The 21,378-nt window shown below is 39.6% G+C and overlaps 1 protein-coding gene across 1 annotated transcript; it reads right to left on the bottom strand.

Moving 5' to 3' along the window:
- Positions 1-2,203: 2,203 nt before the first annotated feature.
- Positions 2,204-20,890, bottom strand: LOC146314881 (palmitoyltransferase ZDHHC14-like). The gene is made up of 9 exons (XM_084736786.1): positions 20,223-20,890; positions 16,641-16,801; positions 13,998-14,141; positions 12,795-12,932; positions 9,803-9,851; positions 7,840-7,942; positions 7,641-7,750; positions 4,195-4,339; positions 2,204-3,039 (listed from the first exon to the last, which is right to left on the bottom strand). The coding sequence occupies exons 1-9, from the start codon at positions 20,522-20,524 to the stop codon at positions 2,602-2,604; spliced, it is 1,590 nt and encodes a 529-aa protein (XP_084592912.1). The 5' UTR covers positions 20,525-20,890; the 3' UTR covers positions 2,204-2,601.
- Between the last annotated feature and the right edge of the window lie 488 nt (positions 20,891-21,378).

The raw sequence follows: 21,378 nt of genomic DNA, 5'->3' as shown, positions 1-21,378 counted from the left end.
AAAGAGAAAAATTAAATAAAAACACAGACTCACTCACAGCTCTGTTTTTGTGGACGTTCTTGTTTTACTGGGTTTGTTTCTTGTTTTTTTCTGAACGCTGGCGTCGACGTTTGTTCTATTTCTGTTTAAAACCCTCTGGAGTTCATGTGACTCTTTTATTTATAGCAACAGAACCTTATTTATAACTGCAGAGACAAACTGAGACAAACCAGTTCAAAGTGCTGATTTAAGATGCTCATTTATGTCTATTTCTAATCTCAAATGTTAAATTATTAATATTTTTCAGTGATTTACAGGCAGATGAAATTAATCTGGAATAAAATCACTTTATATGTTAATAGAAGAGTTGTTCCGAGTCCTAGGAGTAGCATAAAAAAGAAGAAAAATAATGAATTTTAATAAATATAAATATATTAGTATTTTTTGAAAACATTTATATTTTAATAGTAGGTTGATCTGAGTCATACTGAGTGCAATAAAAAGAAAATCCATCTGCAAAAGAATAAAAAAAAATATGGAAATATAAGGAGGGATCAAAAAAAGAATAAATAAGTGTGGAAATATAAAAAGAAATAGCAAAACATTAGATTAATTATAAGCATATTCATTTATTTTCACATGTATTTGTTCATTTATTTCTGCATATATTATTTTATGTATATTTGAAAATATGCATTTCTTTGTTTTTTGCAGATAAATTACTCTTTTTTAAAAAATCTTTTTGCATTTACTTGTATATAAAAATAAACATAAATAAATAAACATAAATAAATTACATTATATAATGTAATTTATTTATGTTTATCCATTGACTTCCCCTTATTCTTTTCTTGCTGCTTTTGCTTTTCTTTGGGGAAAAAATGATATTCTATTTTTTTTTCTAGTTTTGATCTCTTCTAAATAAAACAATATTTTTTGCAGCCTTGAATCTTTACAGCTGCCTGTGTGTCGTTCTTATGAAGTACTTATGACTGATTTTGTGCTAAAATGAGGACATTGTTCACAGGACGCTTTAAGATGTGATAAACAAAGACAAATGAAAGCAGAGAAACTCATCAAAAATTAAACAGAGAGAAGCTGAACTCCAGAGGGTTTTAAAAACCACCAGACTTTGTGTTTGTCACGCGGAGACGAATCCTTCGGACTCTCAAATATAAAACTGCACTTCTGTAGTCTGGAGTATTTTCATTTTTGAGACATTCAACCTTCCTTCAATCCCTCATCTGTATGTCAGAGAACATTTATATTTTACATTGACTGATATGTTTTACTGGTAACAAAAACAAAGAATCAGTCACTTGATTTGTGTGTGTGTATATATATACACACACACACACACACATATATATATATACATACATATATATATATATACATACATATATATATATATATATATATATATATATATATATATATATATATATATATATATATATATATATATGTATGTATATATATATATATATATATACACACATATATATATATGTATATATGTCATGCCGGGGGTCGGGGTGATATTCAGAGACACAAATCAGAATTTCTAAAATTAACTCATGGGGTTGTTCTTTGGTCAATTTGGTCACAATACAACAGATCATCCAATTAATTGATCTTTGAGTATTCTCTTGTTGATAAATCTGATTATAAACTATAATTTGATCGGGTCATCCTCTGCAGGTCTGTGGTGTGATGATGTCGATCAAACCTTGTAAAGTGAAGCGACGTGGCTCCTTCATCAAAAACATAGTAAATTTATGACTTAAATCTCAAGGAACATCCAGATTTTTTTCAAATAAATGTGTGTTTTTTATCGTAAATGTAAGACTTTATAATCTCAGAGGATATCCAAGTTTTTTCATGTAAATTTGTTATTTTTTTCTCGAAAATATACAACCTTATAATCTCTGGGATTTTTCTTTTTTTTCTCATAAACTTGTGTTTTTTTCTTATAAATGTATGAATTTATAATGACAGAGATTATCTGAGTTTTTTTCTTGTTTTTTTCTCAGACATTTCCGACTTCATAATCACAGAGAATATTCAAGTTTTTTTCTTGCAAATTTGAGGTTTTTCTTGTCAATTTATGACTTTACAATGTCAGAGAATATTTGAGTTCATTTAATGTAAATTTTAGAGTTTTTTTCTTGTAAATTTACGACTTTATAATGTCAAATAATATCAAAAACTTCTCTCAAAGTTTTTTCTTGAAATATTAGCCCCCTACCACGGTTCCATAATTATTGTTGTTTAAATCTATAGTAACTCTGATGCGTCATCATTACTTTCCATCTAAATGTCACACAAATTTTAACCAAATTCCAAGACAATCATCAAAAAGAAAATTCAGATCTGATGTTTTTTTGTCTCTTCAGTGGAAACCTGAGGGACATTTAAGTCACATGTTTTGTTCACGTCATCAAACCAACTTTTTACACAGATTTCGACATTTTAAAATATTTCTTGTGTTTCGACTCTTTCCTACGTGCTGATTAGAAAAACAGGTGCACGTAAACACGCTTCACGGCGATGAAGACGGCGGGTGTGAGGAGCTGAAGTCAGGTGGGTCATTAAATAAAGACACGGGTTGCTTTTGGTTCAGACGGAGCTGAGTTTGACCAGCCCTCTGACCGAGTCCTCGTGCAGGGCGTCCTGACTGGCGGGGTCGTATAGGGCGGCGGGGGCGGGGACGGATAGGTGCGGGTGGAGGTGCAGGTGGGCGGGGCAGGGCAGAGCACCCTGCGGCGTGGTGCAGGGCGTCTCCTCCGGGCTGACGAAGTGGTGGTGGTGGTGATGGTGGTGATGGTGGAGGTGGTGGTGGCAGTGGGAGTCGGCGGCGGCGTCCCTCAGGGTGAGGACGTCTCCCCCACAGGACGGCAGCGAGGGCTGGGACGGGGCCAGGTAGGCGCAGGGGCCCCCCAGCGTGGCGGCCTTCCCCGGCAGGGGGGCCAGGACGACGGGGTCGGAGTGGAGCAGAGGGGTGGCTGCAGCCTGGAGGACGAACTTGGTGCTCTGGATGCACTGATCCTGATCACACTGAGAACACAGAGAGAACTCAGATGAGTTCCTCACAGGAGAACACGTCTGCTCACAGAACACTGAGGCTCGAGTCCGTTAGGAAGTTTTAACTGATCTGAAGGTGATCTTTTATCTGAAAATCCTCTGCAGCTCACCCAAAACTGTAATCGCAACTCTGATCAACACACGAGCCGAAATATTTCTCTATTTCATGTTTCATAAACAGAACAGTTCTACGTGAACGTGGACAGAAGGTGGTGCTTATTGATCATCAACACACATAAATGTAACCATTTATAAACTAACATATTTTCCTTTTTAACTCTAATTCCACTGATGATGATGGCTTTGATTTATTAGTTCTTATTACAGTTTGAAAATATAAAACAGAAATCTTGTGAATTTGGACAAATCATATCCTACAAAGAAGTATTAATACCAACACTCTAATTCCCTCAAAAAATATTCTTTAAGGATTTATATATATATATAATATATGTAATTGGTGAGATGTATTAGTTTCCTTTAATGTTTTTAATTTCTAATATCTCTGTGACAGAAAACAGCCTTTTATCACACCAGAATTCACAACATTTTATCTAAAAATGTGTTAAAAACTCTCAAAATCTGTTTTAAAATCTTAATATATGTATTAAAATATATTTTTAAATGGAAATGTTGGCCCTTTAAAGTTGTGTGTGTGCTGAATAAATAACAAGATACATGAAGAAGACCAACTTCTGGTTTGGACTTCCGGTTTGGAGTGGAGTTATGGCGGCGTCCTTGTCCGCCATCTTCCCTGCAGACAGGTCTCTCTCGAAAAATTACAGTTTTAATTGAAAATATTACATTTGTAACATTTATTTTCACTTCAGTGATTTTTTTTTTTGAATAAAATGTTTTGAGTTTCTAAAATTCAAAGAATTGAACTTTATCTAAAGAAGAAAAGTAAATGATCTTAACTAAAGATAACAGTTTGGCAAAACTTTATTTCATAACTTCAGAGTTTAAGCTCAGTTCAAAACTCAAAACTCTGTTGTCATCCGCTGCTTTGAAATTTTTTTTTTCAACTTTTTTGTTTTTGATTTGACTGCATTTTCTCTTCAGTCCTGATGATTTATGTAACACATCAAGTGTCAGCATGAATCAGCAGTGATGTCATCATCCACCTACCATGTGACTGTGGAGCTGAGTGGAGGCATAGCCGCCGCCGCCGCCACCACCACTGCTGCTGCCGCCGCTGCCGCCGCTGGTCCCATTGGACTGGGAGACGGTCTGAGGTGTGTCAGACTGGATCAGACCTCTCCTGTCAATCAAACTGGGACACACAGAGACAGAACAACTACAGTTAATTCAAATTAAAGCTTTATCGACATCAAATCATTTCTACGCTTCGTGTGTGTGTGTGTGTGTGTGTGTGTGTGTGTGTGTGTGTGCACACGCACAGATGGATCACCGCCTGTCGTCCTGCATGTCAGCAGGTGGAACCAACATGTTAATAAGCTGTCAAACACACACACATACACAAACACACACACACACACACACACACACACACACACACACACACACACACACACACACACACACGCGCGGAGCAGCTGGTGGCGGTCTAACGAGCAGACCGTGTCATGAATCAGTCTCCATATGTTCAGTTCAGTCCTGGAAAACAAACATCTCCTCCTCCTTCCTCTTTTCATCACACACATCCTCCTCTTCCTCCCTGGCTCATACACGCTCTTATTTTGAAAATCCGTCTCTCTCCTCACTGTCTCCCCCGTCCTCCGTCATCATTCAGTCACTGGAGTATTTTATTCTCTCAGGTCACCTCAGGGAGCTCCTGCCACCCTCACTCAACCAATCAATCAATCAATCAATCAATGATCAATAATCAAACAATCTGTTTGTCAGGTCTGGACACAGCAGGCAGCTGTGACATGGGACTGTTTGGACCTCAGGACACAGGCTGAACTTAAATCAATATGACATACTGTCAGATGTAAATGTAAACACCATATGGCCAGAAGTATGTGGACAGCCTTAATCAAACTGATGCTGTCAGAGTGACACAATAATAAAGAAGAGAATCACAAAATTCACGGTTCAGATCATTTTTCAGATCAGCAAAAAACAACAGGTGAAAATTATTGTCGAATCATTTTAAAAAGACACTTGGCTTTGATGTCTGTCTGTCTGTAATTATTATCATAGTAATGTAATGTAATAATAATGATAATTATAATAATAAAATATATACAAAATAATTATATATAAAATACAAATTACACTGTAATAATAATAATAATAATAGACTTAAAATACTAGACTCTACTGTTTTATACAGTACTGTAGTATGTATATGCTGTAGTACATGTAATAGATATTATACACTGTACACCATAATACACTACTACACTCTGTAGTGTAAATGTCCCGCTAGCTGCACAGCTAACAGAGCTAACTAAGCTAACAGGACCTGATGCTGCACAGCTAACAGAGCTAACTAAGCTAACAGGACCTGATGCTGCACAGCTAACAGAGCTAACTAGCTAGCAAAAAGCAACAGTTTGTAGCATTTAGCTGATATGCTGCCACATATTTGTTTAGAGAACATATTGACATGAGGCCAAATCTTACATATTTACACCTTTAACACTAGAACAGCCAAGGAGGCTATTTCGACTATTTTCAAATTTCTGTGTGTGATAACTGTGTTGAATAAAAAACTACAAAGCTGCTGGTACCTGACTTTTCCTAAAAATATCTGTATTTTCATTTAAAATGTTTTTTCATTTAAACAAAAAGGTAATGATAAGACTTTCGTTCTCGCTGTCGCTCTGCTGCAAAGCTGACAGCGAGAACGAAACAGAGGCACCTGTAAACAAAATATAAATTTTTATTATCAAAATAGTAAAAGACTGATAATTTACACAATTACACAAATAATTTGTTTGCAATTTTCAAGTTTTACTGTTGAGATGACGGGCTATTTTCTTTTTGCTTCAGATAGTTTTATTCTCTCTGGTCTGCAGCTAACAATTATTTTAGTAGTTGAGCAATCTATTGATTTTATTGATTTTATTAACATTTTATTGCTTTATTGCTAACGTATTGTTGACGTTAGCTTGTTGTGTCCGGTCCGCTCTGTGGACTGGATGCACAGACCGAATGTTTTCTGTTGATGAAGATCTGTCCAGATGGCACTGTGTTTTCTTTATGTTTCAACTGATTTTGCAGTCCTCGCCTCACAACACGTTACACCTCACTGTGAAACAGAAATAACCATCTTTAACCATCAGTGCGGAGTTACTTTAGGATTTCTTTTCAGCCCGTTTCTCTCTCAAATTCTTATTTTTGTTTGATATTTTTGTTGCATTATATTGAAACAAAAATAATTCCTCAGCCCAACATGAGACGTTGAAGACGTGGCGCTGCCTCGAGGACAGAGAAACAAAGAAAGAGTTAGCATCAGTGTTGGTTTCTGCTGCTGGAACCAGCTGTTAATGAGTAAAGGGATGAAAGTTTGATGCTGAACTCGCAGCATTTCTTCCAGAGGGTGTCGGTAAACACATGCTAATACTGACAGTGGCTATATGTTGTTAGCTTATAAAGGAAGGGAGACGAAAGAAGGAAAGACCTGTGGGAGGGACTGTGCATTCTCTTGTTTCTTACTTGTTAATTTAACGTTCTGGTGACGTACTGTCAACCAAACCTCATTTATTTTTTTCTTAACTTTGGTCCCATTAAATCTGAGTGAAACTGTCTGAATCAGCTGCTCTCTGTTGTCACAGAGCATCAGAGCAGACGGATCATTTATCTCCTCTGGTTACATACGACAGAGGCTTTGTGGATGGAAGCAGGAGATCAGATGAGTTGTAGAAACTTCAGTGATCCAAACTCTGACTTTGATTGTTTTTTGATTAATTTTGCAGCTCAGGTTGTCAGCAGGGAGAAGGAAACGGTGATATCAGAGAGACTGTGATTACATCCAGGACGGTCTCAGCTGACATCTGTCCTCATTAAACACAGAAACACGTCGTCTACTGAGAGGAAGAGGAGGAGGAGGAGGAGGAGGAGGAGGAGGAGGAGGAGGAGGAGGATGAAAAGTCAGGACAGAGCTTTGAAGGAAGTGATGAATACCGTGGATTCAGTCCAGTCAGAGTTTCAGGTTTAATATCCTGGAACAGATGTGTGTGCATTTAGTTTTCTTAATGCAACTGACCCTTCGCTAAGCTCCGCCCTTCTTAGTTACTTTTGCTAAGCCTGCCAAACTTGACGATGGCGGATTTTGTTGGCTAAGATAATGACTCACAAGCAGTTTTCAGAAATGTAGCTGACTGATGTAAGCTAATGCTAATGCTAACTGGACCTGAGTCAGCTGAGAGTCTCCAGCTGATGTTTTAATGTTTCGATCACCACAGGAAGAGAGCGGGGATAAGAGCTAAGCTAACCTGGCTAACACCTGAGACAGCAGGGGTAAAGTTAAAGCTAGCATTAGTTAGCTGGACATGCTAATGTTCACAGCTTATGTTAGAGCAGATGAAGATGCTGCTAGTTTGTCATATTTATGAGGTGGGACTCAGAAAGTTGACAACTCTGCTGCAGAGGAAGTGACTGACCTGGGAGGCAGAGGTCCACACAGAGCGGCGCAGCAGTTGGTCAGGATGTTGCCGTAGCTGTATGGGTTGTAGTTGTCCTTCCCTCGCTTGGTGGACCAGGACCCTTTGATCTGGACCAGGACAGAAACAGAGAGGACTGTTGGTTGAGACAAATGTAAAAACCAAAACAGAACGAAACTTTTTATCTTTGTAGACTCACGTCCTCGTTGGTGGTCTGGTTGGAGCTGATCAGGTAGGTGTGGAACCCCGACAGACCGACAATCGACCAGACAGAGAAGAAACACACCACCACCTCCAGGACAGTGCAGCACAGAATCAAGGACAAACTAAAGACTTTAGTCAGACGTTACGATTGGCTCCATGACACTGACTAGCTTGCCGTTTGTAAATCAAAGTCAAAGCCAATTGGCCAACCTCAGCTTAGCTTAGCTTAGGTTACAGTTAGTTAGTAGTGTTTATGTTCATAAATTAGCATCATGGATCACATTACCTAGTGTTGAAGAAAAGATTCTTTCAGGTCCAAGATCTTTGGCTGGTTCTAGATCAGCTTTATTCACTGCGCAGCAGAGACAGACTCACAACACGGTGACATGGTGCTGTCTGCTGAGTCACGTTGTTTGCCAGGTTATGTACAGTTTTACAGGAAATCACAGGAGGTTTTGAATGCAAATTATATCAGAATGTGATTTAGGTGCTAAACCAGTGAGAGTGAGTCTGAGAAACCCAAAGTGAAAGTCTGTAATTATAACAGCAATGGGTTCTTGTGTTAAAGAAGGACACAAACTAAAAGGGGGGAGCAGTTGGGGTAAGTAAGGTGTGATGTCGGGGGAAAACTGGGCTCACCTCACAATACAACAAAAGCTATGCTTTGATGTATGCTAATAAATGTAAAAAGCTGACTCTCAGCGGACACACTCAAATTCACTCAACAGAACTATACAAAATAAGAATAAAATAGAAAGAAATAAAATATCTTCTTCCACATTAGTGAAAGCTCACAAATAACACATCCACTCAGATAGTAATTTGTTAGCAATAATAGCAAGCAAACTAAGGTTAGCCAGCTAGCTGTGACTTAGCTATGACGCTTTGTAATGTCAGCTGATGAAGTCATTAGCAAATGCCAAGCCAGCCAATCCACTGGCCAGATCAGCTCCAGAAGTCTGGATGAATTGGTTGATGTTATCCACTCAAGACAGTATTTTGCTAAATTAGCTGGCTAGCAATTCATCTGCATTAGCAAGAAAGCTAATGTGAGCTAACATTAGCCAGCAAAAAAGACAACATCACAATGAATTTCAAATGCTATACAGTGATGTTGGCTTTGACTTTGGACTCTGGGTTCCAGTTGTGTGTTGACATCATCAGGCTTCATTTTCTAAGCTAACGTTAGCTAGTGTTGCACACTGGTGGTGCTGTGGAGGAACTGAAGAGAAGCAGGAGCATAAACGTCACATTCTTTGGATTTTTACAGTGATTTTGTCTCGAGTCGTTGATACTGAAATCAGTCCGCAGGCTGGGGATGGTCTCATCTTTAAAGGAACAGTGTAAAGGATTTATAAACTTACCTGCCAAACTACGGTGGCTGCAAAACATGAAAAACACTAAAGGCCATATGTGGAGTGACTGTTTCAGTGTTTTGACTCTGGGCTGCTGTAGAAAGACAGTTTACATAAATAAAACCGTCTCTTTCTAAGGTGACGAAAACACAATTATTCTAATAAAAACATTTATATTGATATTATATTGATTCTCAGCTACAAGATCCTCTTAAATGTTTCACACTTCACCTTGAAGTTACGATACAATCTGAAAACACTAGAAGAGTTGAGCTGAATATAAACGAGGCCGTTGGAGCGTGTGACAGTCTGACCTTGGCAATGCATTGTGGGACATATTGGCCAGTGGTCGGTGAGTGCGTCAGTGATTGATTTATCAGAAACACACAGTATTAACCTACACAGAGGGAGTGTGTGTGTGGGAGGAGTGTATGAGGGGTAGTTAGTGTCTGTTGACTGTGTGTCAGCTGTGTGGTGACAAACAACATGAACACATATGATGTAACGTAAACATGTTTATGAGTGAACAGACGGATTATTTATGTGCATAAAGGTCTAAATGAAGTTTAAAGTCATGTGAGTCTTTGAGCAGTGGAAGGATATCTGGCTGGACTGTCTTTGAGCGCGCTCAGGAAACCCGTCCGGTTTGATCCTGCAGAGACGAGAGACAGTGATGAGAAGATATTTGTTTTTTAAAAATGTTTAGGAATAAGACAACATACAAGAAAAATAATGATCAATACTACAAATATTAACTCTGCAGAAAAAAAACTAATCTGGAGACGAGATATTTCATCTTCAAACTGATAAAATTTATTTTTTTTTTTACAATAAAGTAAATTGATCTATCACAATATTAAAGTAAAGTAACTTGATTACTTTTAGCTACTTTTGGATTACCTCAACACCAAATGGTGTATTTGTTTAACCTGATATACTGATCCATGTTTATTAGTTGTTTGTCCAAACGTTCCTTCTTTTGTTCTGTGAATGTGTTTAGATTAATAACTCATTTAAATGAACTTTGTTAATAAGCTTCATACTCAAACTTTAAATAACCTGCAAATCTTTTTCAGTAGCAGCATTGATATTTTAGCTACCTGGATTCCTGCGTAGTGAAAATTAGCTGTTAGCGGTTTGTTTGCAAAGCTAACGTTAGTGGTTTGTGTAACTAACGTGTGAACACTGCACATGGCAGTTTGTTGTTCTTTATTATAAAATTGTAATCCTGCTAAGTAATCCCATATTTACTAAATGTAACTAATCAGATAATGTCTTTTTTTCTGTAACTGTAATGGAATACAGTTCCCGTTATAAGTAATCCATTACAATATGGGCTCCAGATGGATTAAAATCACTGATCAGCGCAGGCGACGATGACATCACCTCCCCTACAGACACAAACACAGTGTGAATGAGACCACAGATAAATGTTCTCCTAAATATTGGAGAACAGGCTGTCAGTGGACTTAGAACCTCGTCTTGGACTAGAGTTCTACAGATTATTCCTGGAGGTAGAGAACATCTCGTCACTCAGAGTAAACGCACACACACACACGAGACTCGCAGTAATGAGCTGAACTGGAGTTCCACATCTCTAAATTTACATGTTTCAGATCAAAGTCACAACGTTCTGCGGGTTCTTTTTATAGCTCTGCTGCTAAAACAAGCATCGTAGTGTTGAGAGGAGACACGGGATGATCTCAGACAGGCTGCTGCTTGTTAGTCTGCAGCCGCCTGAGGTTCCACAGTCTGGCCTGTTTGGAACCTGCGGGGCTGGAAAACAACATCAGTTGCTCCAACGCACGGAATGAGGTCAGCGACGCGTGACGGCGAAGAACCGGCAGGCGAGTTTAGATCAATGATCTGTTCTACACGTCCTCCAGGCAGGACGAGGATTCAATAAACCTGCAGAGAGACACAGTGGAACCTCATCATACAGTACAGCTCAATTTAGGATGGTTCCACTGGAGCACTGGAACAGTGGAGCAGTGGAACATTAACAGGAGAACCCTGTTAGAACCTTTTATAAAGATTTCACATAGGTCCTTTTCACAGAGTTTTACGTAGAACCCAACATAAAGGTTATATACCTAGAACCATGTGTGACACTTTTCACTCAGAACCCACTATGAGAAGTTCCACAGAGAACCCTTCTATGGTGTAATGGTTTCACCCAGAACCCTTCTATGGTGGTTCTATCAGGAACATTTACACCCTCTAAGGGTGCCACAAAGAAGCCATGCAGGGGGTTCTATTGAGACCCCTTTTATATTCCAAAGGTTTTATCTAGAACACACCAAGGGGGTTCTACAGGGAACCTTTTTTTTAGATCAGATTAAATTTGGTGTTTTCAGGTTGTTGTGTGTTTCAGTCTGAAGCAGCAGAATCAGAACAAACTGATCGATCAATAACAGGAAACAGCAGCAGACTGCAGCCTCAGCCTCTCTCTGACAACCTGTCAATCACAGGACGGTGGGCGGGGCCGACCGGGGGCCGACCGGGGGCCGACCGGGGGCCGATGGCTCATCCATTAAACAGATGAGAAGCTGCTGCAGAACCACGACACACAAAGACCTCAGAACGAACCGACTGGAGACTCAGAGAGCAGAACTCTGTCTGCAGCTGCATAATTAATCCAGAGTTTATCAAAACCTAAACATGGATTTCTGCAAGTTTCAAATCACAGGAGGTGTAATATCTGTGTGCCTTTAAACTTTAAACAACTTAAATAAACATCTTAAAAAAAAAAGATTTCCTCTAATATTGCAAATCATATCACAACTGGTATTATCAGTCAAAACAATCACAATTAGATTCAAAATTGTTTAGATTAAATTCTGCCTGAGCATAAAATCATTTTATCCACTATTTAAAATAATAACATCAATGATTTTTATTTAAGTAAACGTCTGGGTCATAATCTGTCTCCACGTTAGGCAACGCAATGTTGACTGAGTCAGTGGTGCAGAGGAATATTAAAAAAATAATAAATCAGATGAGGAAAATTTCTCTTACTTTGCATTTTGAGAATTAAGCTGAAATGTTGAGGAAAATTTTTTGGGGGAAATATTTTGTATTGAGCTGCAACTATGATTGTTTTCATTATGGATTAATCAGCTGATTATTTTCTGCTTCAATCAACTGATGGTTTTGTTTGTAAAAAAAAATGTAATCATATAATCTCTTCAGTTTGGTGTGTAAAAGTCCTAATTTGCAGAAAGAGTTGTAGAGGCTAAGACAGCTGTTAAAGGAGCTATTAGCCCCAGGTTAAGATGCTAGCCGCTATGCAGCTGCGCCACTTTGAGAGGTTATTTCCCAAAATTCAACTAAACCCAGGGTCTTAATTTGTAGAGCATTTAAAGTTAAATGTAGTGAAGTAAACAGAACAATATTTCCCCCTGAGATGTTGGGGAGTAAAAGTAGAAAGTGGCATGAAAGAAAAACACTCATGTATCTTAAACATGTAAGTGCAGCACTGATCCCTGCAGAGAAACAGTGTGCAGCAGCTGAATCAATAAATGAATCACAGCAGAAACAGTGTGTGGAGGAGGAGGAGGAGGAAGAGGAGGTGTTGACGGGCAGCGTTACTCACTGAGGATGACGTGTGTGATGACGAAGGCGAAGATGAAGATGGTGAGGAAGGACAGGGAGAGAATGAACAGGTAGAAGAAGCGGTAGTTCCTCCGTCCCACGCAGTTCCCCACCCACGGACAGTGATGGTCGAAACGCTCTGAGGGAGGAAACATGAGAGCTTTTATTTTAATATAAAACTCATATTAAAATGGCGTTAGCTAGTTGCCGCCCTGCCTTACATCACTCTTGGCGAATAGAAAGTTTCCGTTAGTTAAACACCTTTAATTTGTACTGTCATTTACTGTTGCTGTAATCAACAGCAATCATGGATCATGTTAGCTGGTGAAGTCATCTGGCAAGTTAGCAACCAACATATCCACTCAGATGGCATTTTGTTGGTGATAATGTTAGCAAACTAAAGTTAGCTAGTCAGCTGCAACCCAGCCATCCTTCATATATCTGCTCCAGCTACCCTGCAACACCAGCTGACAAAGCAACCTGCAAACAGCAAGCGAAACAACCACCCAGATCAGCCCCAGTAGTCTGGATAAATTAGCAAGTTCAAGACAGTATTTTGCTACTATAGCTACTATAGCTAGCAATGTATCTGCCTTAATGATGTGAAACCCCCTTTTTATAGCATTGAACATCTAATTAAAATGACAGGAGCCATTTTTGGGAAACATTTACTTCATGTGTACTTTCGTTTGGCCCATGTCCCATCTGTAAGCATGGAGGGGGCAGGGTTTATGACCTATACTGCAGCCAGCCACCAGGGGGCGATCCAGATGTTCCCAGGCTAAGACAGCTGTTAGCTCCAGGCTAAGAGAGCTAAAAAAGCTTTTTCTCTGACAAAAACCTGGCAAATTTCACAGTGGGCTAACCCCGTCTACCTCCTGCACTTTGTGGGGTTATCTCCTGAAAATGGACTAAACTCAGGGCTAAAAGCTGCCAGTGTGAAATGGAGCAAAAAGATCAAATTAGTAGTAGTAGTTACAGAACATCGTGAAATGTTCACATTAGTTGCAGAACCAACAGTTCAACTAACATTTAATCCTGCAGGGCTTAAAGAAGTACAGTGTGAATCATAACATTTAACCCTGGGGTAAAAATGTGTGTGTGAAAGGGGGGTAAATTATCCCAGGGTTAACTCTTAGCCCTGGGCTAAGGATAGCTTGTGAAAATCCCTGGGATGTCAGTGGTCTAACGCTAACAAACTGACCGACACAGTTGTCACACAGGCTGCAGTGTGATGCTCGAGGAGGTCTGAAGATCTTGCAGGTGAAGCAGTACTTCAGTTTGACCGTCTGTCCGTTAATCAGAACCTCTCTGGTGCGAGGTGGCGGTCTGGAGCAGCCCGCTGAGTCTGAAAACACACAACAACAACAACATCAGCCCTGCAGAGTCTGTTTCTGCTCAGCCAGATAAACTGCAGTCTGTAAATTCTCTGCAGTTTCTCAGCTGACAGGATTTACAGCTGCAGAGCCTGCTGGGAATGAAACATGATGTTCACCTGCCTCAGTGTGGAGCCGTATCGCAAATCACACAACACACCCAGCATGAAGAGACTCTCAGACTAATTTTCTGTTTTTTCCTGAAGACACTGATGTGTTGATAAAAAAAATCTGAAGATAAAATATCACCAAATATTCAGAACAAAAACAGAGATGTTTGAAGAGGATATGGCTAATTATGGTTTCCTGCAGGAAAAACTGCTATAAAACTGAATAATCAGACAGAGAATCTTAAAAAGAGTGCAGCTAATGAGCAACATGCTCAGCCCAGGAGTTTGTCAGCTCACTTGGTTACTTTTGACTTTATATTCTGTTAATTCATGTCTGTTGTGGGGCTTTGCCAGGGCCTGAGAGGACTGGGCAGAGCTGAGACAGAGCTGAAATAGTTTACATTTCAAACTTTTGGGATTGAAAAGTTGATTTATTATCAGTCCTGCTTCATAGCCCTCTGCAGCAGCAACCCACGAAGAAATCGTGGCCCTGTGGACCAGCCAGATGAGAGCTCAGTGTTTGTTTTTTAAACTTTTGGGATTAAAAAGTGGATTTATTTTCACATTTGCTTGTAAACCTGTGTGCAGCAGCAACAAGGGAGGAGACAACTGCCCTGTTTACAGCATGATAATTAGCCTCTGTTCATGTTGACTGCTGACTGGTGGATAAATGTATTTGAAAGTCACATCGTGAGAGTAGAGACTGCTTTTATCGCGCTGAGACGTGCCTCAGATGGACTGATGCTGGAGCAGAGACAAAGTGAGCCTGACTCGCCTCCAAGCAGGCTGCAGTCACGTCGCGCTGACCACAGCCAAACCGTGACGAACCTCCTTTACTCGCCCTCAAACAAGCGAGTGTTGTGATACTGAGCTTGTGTGTGCAGGAGAGCAGAGAGAAAGTAAATTAGAATGAAATATAAATACTTGAATTAGAGGAGCTTTAATGTCTGATTTGTTAAATGTTTGGTGTCTCTGTGAAAACTTTCTTGTCTGTCTTCAGTTTTGTTTGTCCAACAGGAAGTGAGGATGTTGTTTCAGGCTGTGCGTCACTGAATAAACTCCTGACCACCATCACCAAACAAAACACAGTAAAAAATAACTGCCCTGTGTTTCCATCCTCTCTCCACATCTCACACACACGGAGCCGAGTGTGTTTAGCTTCCAGCTCCGTCTCCATATTTGGTTGTTCTATGAGACCCGGCTCTGCGGTGATTGACAGCTATGTCGCTCCACACACTGTATCCACCGCCGCCGCCGAGGAAGACGAGGAGGAGGAGGAAATATTTAAATAAATAAACAAACAAGAAAAATAATAAGAGGGTTCTGAAAATAGACCAGAGAGCTTTGACAGTGACGTTCAGTTTCTGTGGAAACGAATCGCGTTTCTGACAGAGCGGAGGTCTGAAACTGAAGAGATGACATGTGACTGAACACACACACACACACACACACACACACACACACACACACACACACACAAACACACACGCACACACACACACACGCACACTCTGTAATGACTCAGGATCATTATTGAAAAGATTATTCTGCAGTTCCTTACATGTGATAGAAGAAGGAAAACCTGCACAGACGTGAAGCTGAGCAGTGAGGAGACGAGGTGATAAAATCACTTGTGAGCGTTTCCATTTCATGCTACTTTACACTTCTACTCCACTACATTTCTTTGCCAACTTTAGTTACTTTACAAATTAAAGGGGTAGTTTGGATTATCTGTTGCACGCTAACAGTGGCTAACAGTTAGCTGTTAGCTAATTTAGCAACAAATAAAGCTATCAGTCCTTCAGTAAACGTTATAATCAGATCACAGAGAATTGAGGCAGAGTAGCCGGAGGACATCAGAGGGGAAAACAGGAAATATTTTCTCCATAAAGTCTGATCCACTTTCACACAAACCAGTGAATAAAGTTTTAAAGTTGTGCTTTTGTACAGTGAGGCTCCCAGAAACACTGCAGTTAGCTCCAGTGTAATCATAAGAAAGAAAGAGTTTCATCAGATACAAATTTAATTAGATGCAAATTTAATAATGTTGAGTGCAGGATGAGTCATTAAATTTTTTTAAACATTTTTGCAGGAAACGTGTATTTTGGTGTGTGAGTGTGTATTTTGGGAGCAGTAGACTTGTTCTTGAGATAGCAGACAAAAATCTTTAAAGAGTTGACACATCCCAAAATATTTTTGAAGCAGTAAGCGTCTGTGTGTAACTCATCACAGACAGAACAATAGTTACTCTTTGATGTTGAGTATTTTGTTCTTCTTGAAGATGCCTGTCAGTCGTCTGTTTTACAGAATACAGGTAAAAAAAAAGCATTCTAATATGTTTGTGTGTGTTTCCATGGTTACCAATTTGCCTCTCCAGGTCAGCGGCCTCATCCGGCGTGGCTCGGGGCAGAACACCAGGGTCGGTGAAACTCGCCCTGAACAGCATCCCCATGACGAAGATGAAGAGGACGCCGCCGACTGCCGGGATGGCCGGGGTCAAGTTGGAAGCCAGGAAGGGACAGCTGCGGGACGGGACAGGAGGACGGAGACAGATAAAAAGACACAGAAGGTCTCAGCCAATCACAGGAGGTCTCTGGTGTTCTCAGGAGAATACACCAGGGACCAAAAACAACTTGGAAACCCTGCATCTCCTGTCAGTTTTAAGTTTGGTTATTATAAACATTTGAGACGATCTTATTGGTTTAAAAAGTGTTGAGTCTGAGAGGTGAATAATAGTTTTTTTTAAAGAAGAAATAAAAATTGATCAACAGTCGTGTTAAACTACAGAACACCTTAAGCATGTGGTCAACTGAATGTCAGGTTTCTCTATCCTTCCCTTCTTCCTTCCTTTCTCCTTTCAGTCTCCTGCTGTTACCGTAGTGACACAAGCTGCAGGAAACGGTTGCTGTGGAAACGGGAAACACCGGGGCTGCTGTGTTTTGGAAGTTGCAGTGAAGAATGTGGGAGGAAAAAAAAATAAAAGAAATCCTTCAGACGTCTCTCTGGACTCTGAGATTCTGTTTTCAGTCTATTTTTGACATTTAAAGATTTTCATCACCAAAAACACAAATTCATCTGAGAAAAATAGAAGTTAGTCGTTTGAGTCTTTTGTTTTTATTTGTGAATCTATAATTCTTTTGCTGACTAAAATGTCAAAAAAGATAAAAAATATTAAAAACTCAAAAGTGACGTCTTCAAATGTCTTATTTTGTGACACACTGGAAAGGTTTGATGAATGATAAATGTAGAAGATTTATTTGTTGTTTTGTTTATTTGTTTAACTGTTTGATTTCTGTCTTTGTTGTTTAGTTTATTCACTGTATTTTTTGGTTTGGTAAGTAAGAATTGGGCAGGTTATAAACCCAGCAGAAAGCCCATCTTTGCAAGCAGCTCACTACGATACGTATTTACGTTTATTGTTAGGCGGCGACCTTTAGAGACTGTAGTTATTATAACACGAGAAGCAGAAGAGCGAGGAAGTCCACATATGTCAGAGTGGATGGATGGAAGACTTTCACCCAGCAGACTGAGGGTCACGTCCAAAAGTCAACCTAACCTGTAACTACAGTACGTAACTTTAACATAAATTAACTTATGCAACTTTATGTAACAGATGTGATGTGAGTTACTTTCATGTCCTGTGTATCTGTATCTGTATCTGTATCTGTATCTGTATGTAAACTGACTGAGCTGCTGTATTTGATGAGTTGGGGGTGAGAATGTGTTAGAAACTTGATTCTGATTCTGCACAATGAGTCACTACAGACTAAAAACATCATAAATGATCAAATTTGTTGATTAATTATCTGTTGATGGACTCATAGTGAACCTGAGGGTGAATCTGTTTTCTCTGTTTGTGGATTTAGACTCTGGATCGAGTCGTTGTCAGCGATGAGACACTTGAGGGGTAAATTTAGCTCTGATGAAGCTTCAGTGGCTGAAACTAACAACCTTTACCTGATCAGGATGCTCTCATTACAACAGCACACACACACACACACACACACACACACACACACACACACACACACACAAACACACGTGTCCTGTCAGCGTCGCTGTGTTTGTTGTGAGTAAATCCTCCGAGACGAATCAGAGAACTGAAGCACAGCGAGAGAAATCTGCAGAAAACAGCCTGAGGTTTGGTATAAAAAAAACTGCAGTCACATTCCTGTCAGAGCTGAAGTCTCCATGAGGACACAGAGATCATTTACTGTAGCGTATTTATACGTTTCTGAGAATTTAATGACCTGAAGAGGATTCTGAAAACTAAACAAACAAAAATTAAAGGGATTATGATCTGAACACCAGACCCTTCAAATTAAAATAAATCTGTTTGTGATCCATTATAACCAGTTAATCAGTTGTAATATTTTTCTTCTCAGGTTTCATTTAAAGAGACACAAGTCTTAAGTTAAATTAGATTCAATCCTCAATTCAACATCACTTCTCAACTTCTTATGTCTGTTACCAAGCAACCAACACAACTTTTTTCATCTCGCAGAGCGTAACGGTTTCATAACTGATGTTTTGTCTCAATGAAACTTTCTGAAATGTACAAATAATAATGAGCGAAAAAGGACTCATACTTATGAAACAAACGTCATGAACAGGACACTGAGCTCAAAACTAACAGAAAACTTCCAAGTCACGACACAGAAAATAAAACATGACGGGTCGCTGAGGCGGGTTCATCTCATAAACACATCCTGCACCAACCATTAACTACTGTTAACAAACACTGCTGTTAGCTAACACTGCTACTGTTAGCTTTACTGAACACTCCTTCTGTTAGCTACGGTAAGCTAACACTGCTACTGTTAGCTTTACTGAACACTCCTTCTGTTAGCTACTGTTAGCTAACACTGCTACTGTTAGCTTTACTGAACACTCCTTCTGTTAGCTACTGTTAGCTTTACTGAACACTCCTTCTGTTAGCTACGGTAAGCTAACACTGCTACTGTTAGCTTTACTGAACACTCCTTCTGTTAGCTACGGTTAGTGAGACCTGCAGTTAGCTATGTTTAGCTGGTTCATAAGTTAGCTGCTACTGCAGGTGGAAAAGTGAATGTTAAGATAAAGTTAAGGTTATTTATGTCAGGAGAGTTTGTTTAAGATTTAAGAGAAGTTAGGATGTTTGTGTAATACAGTTTTCTGTAGGATGGGAACATTAACTTAGGAACTGTTCATCTGTGATGGCTTCTGTCCTAAATCAGTCCTAACCCTGGTTACCCTGGTCACCAAGCAGTTAAGATAGGATCTATAAGTTAGGATGTTTCTGTAACTCAGCCCCTGAAGCATAAAGTTGACTGTACATTTAGTCAAGTACTGTATTTTCAATTTTAATCTACTTGAGTATTTACATTTTATTCAACTTTCTACTTTTACTGCACTGCAGTTCAGAGGGTAATATAGTACTTTTTACTAATCTACATCAGAGGTCGTCAATTGTTTTACCATTACAAATTAGAAAATAAACCAAGATCCACTCGTGTGTTTCTGGGCTGGTTCCTACCATTAAAGGGTGACATGAGCTGGACTGGTGAGAGGAAGATTTATATGTATATTTATTAAGAATTAAAGGTTAAATTAGCATGTAATCTATTAACTATATTAGGTTTCAAAAATTAAATATTACTCATAAAACAATGAAGCTTTTTGCAAATAAATACGTGAATATATACATATATATATATATATATATATATATATATATATATATATATATATATATGTATATATATATATATATTTATATATATATATATAGCTATAAACTAGTTAAATGTCCTCATCAGTAGGTCATGATCCAAAATTAAAGGTGTCAAAGGTCTTTCTTTTTCTTTTTTCTGGACTAAAACTTGTGGAGGAATTTTACAAAACTGGATCATTGTGTGTGTGTGTGTGTGTGTGTGTGTGTGTGTGTGTGTGTGTTGCACTCACTCGAAGGTGAAGAAGAGGCCGCTGGTGAGCAGGATGAGGACCAGGGTCAGGTAGAAGACCCCGGTCTGTCTCGCCATCATGATCCGTCCTCCGCAGTAGAAACGGTTCCTTCCCGGGAACACCTGCCACTTCCTGCGAGGGGAGCGGCTCCGGTGGCCCGGGCAGGACGGCTCCGGAGCCTCGGCGGTGCAGCCGCCGCCGCTGCTGCTGCTGCTGCGGGTGCAGATCTGGTTGTACTGGTTGTACTGGGCCGGCTGCTGCTGGTGCTGCTGGTCCAGAGTGGCATGTTGGATCTGAGACATGTGTCCTCACAGAGAAACAGACAGGTGAGTCCAGACAGGTGAACGACGGGACAATAAGGGAGCTGCCCTGCAGCTCAGTCAGCCCCCGACTGAACCGTCCTGTCCAGAAGCATATAAAAATTCCAAACCGACATCTTTAATCCAGATATTGACGCTTTTATTTCGTCATATTTCGTAAACAAACACCAACTCGTGGTCAGACGCACGCGCGTGGGGTCCAAAATCCTAAAAAACCGCCACAAACACCTCAAAACACCTCCGCTCCGCGTCACAGCAGCAGCCGGTGAATCCCGGGAAATAACGGGTCCACAGAGCGGGTATGAACCCGGTCCAGATCCGGAGACAGCAGGAGGCTCAGAGGGTCTGTGTCGGTGAGGAAGAAGAAGAGGAGGAGGAGGAGGAGGAGGAGGAGGCGGAGGAGGAGGAGGAGGAGGTGGACGTGAAGAGCATCCTGATCCTCCGCAGAACTGCTGGAGCTCCGATAGCCAGGCTGCACAGATCCTCTACTGAGAAGAGGAACCACTCTGTGGAGGAAAAACAAAACAAAAACAAAACACATCAGTGAGACCCCTGAAATAAATAAAAGTGTTCATTTATTTATTTTATTTCAGGGCCATGTTTATTTATTTATTTATTTATTCATTTGGGTCTCTATATATTTATTTATGTATTCATATATTAATTCATTTATTTTTATTCGCCCATTTATGCATTTATATGATTTATTTAATATTGACTTAAAAACATTAAAGCTATTACAAACACTGGGAAGGAAAAATTAAGCCCAGCTTTTCTTAAATCAAAAATCAATTAAGAATTATTAATCAGAAAAGGAAAATAAAGAAATGAAAAAA

This window comes from Lutjanus erythropterus, chromosome 15, assembly GCF_056507025.1.
Source record: "Lutjanus erythropterus isolate fLutEry1 chromosome 15, fLutEry1.hap2, whole genome shotgun sequence".
Lineage (NCBI taxonomy): Eukaryota > Metazoa > Chordata > Actinopteri > Lutjaniformes > Lutjanidae > Lutjanus > Lutjanus erythropterus.
Note: the sequence above shows the minus strand (reverse complement) of the source record. Positions and strands in the feature narration are given on the sequence as shown.

Bases quoted from the DNA above. Each gene is read 5' to 3' on its own strand.
- LOC146314881 (XM_084736786.1), bottom strand. From the start codon at position 20,524: ATGTCTCAGATCCAACATGCCACTCTGGACCAGCAGCACCAGCAGCAG. The intron at 7,751-7,839 runs GTGAGTCTACAA...GTCCTGGTCCAG, and splicing joins ACCAGACCACCAACGAGGAC to ATCAAAGGGTCCTGGTCCAC. The intron at 3,040-4,194 runs GTAGGTGGATGA...CTGTGTTCTCAG, and splicing joins CTCAGCTCCACAGTCACATG to TGTGATCAGGATCAGTGCAT.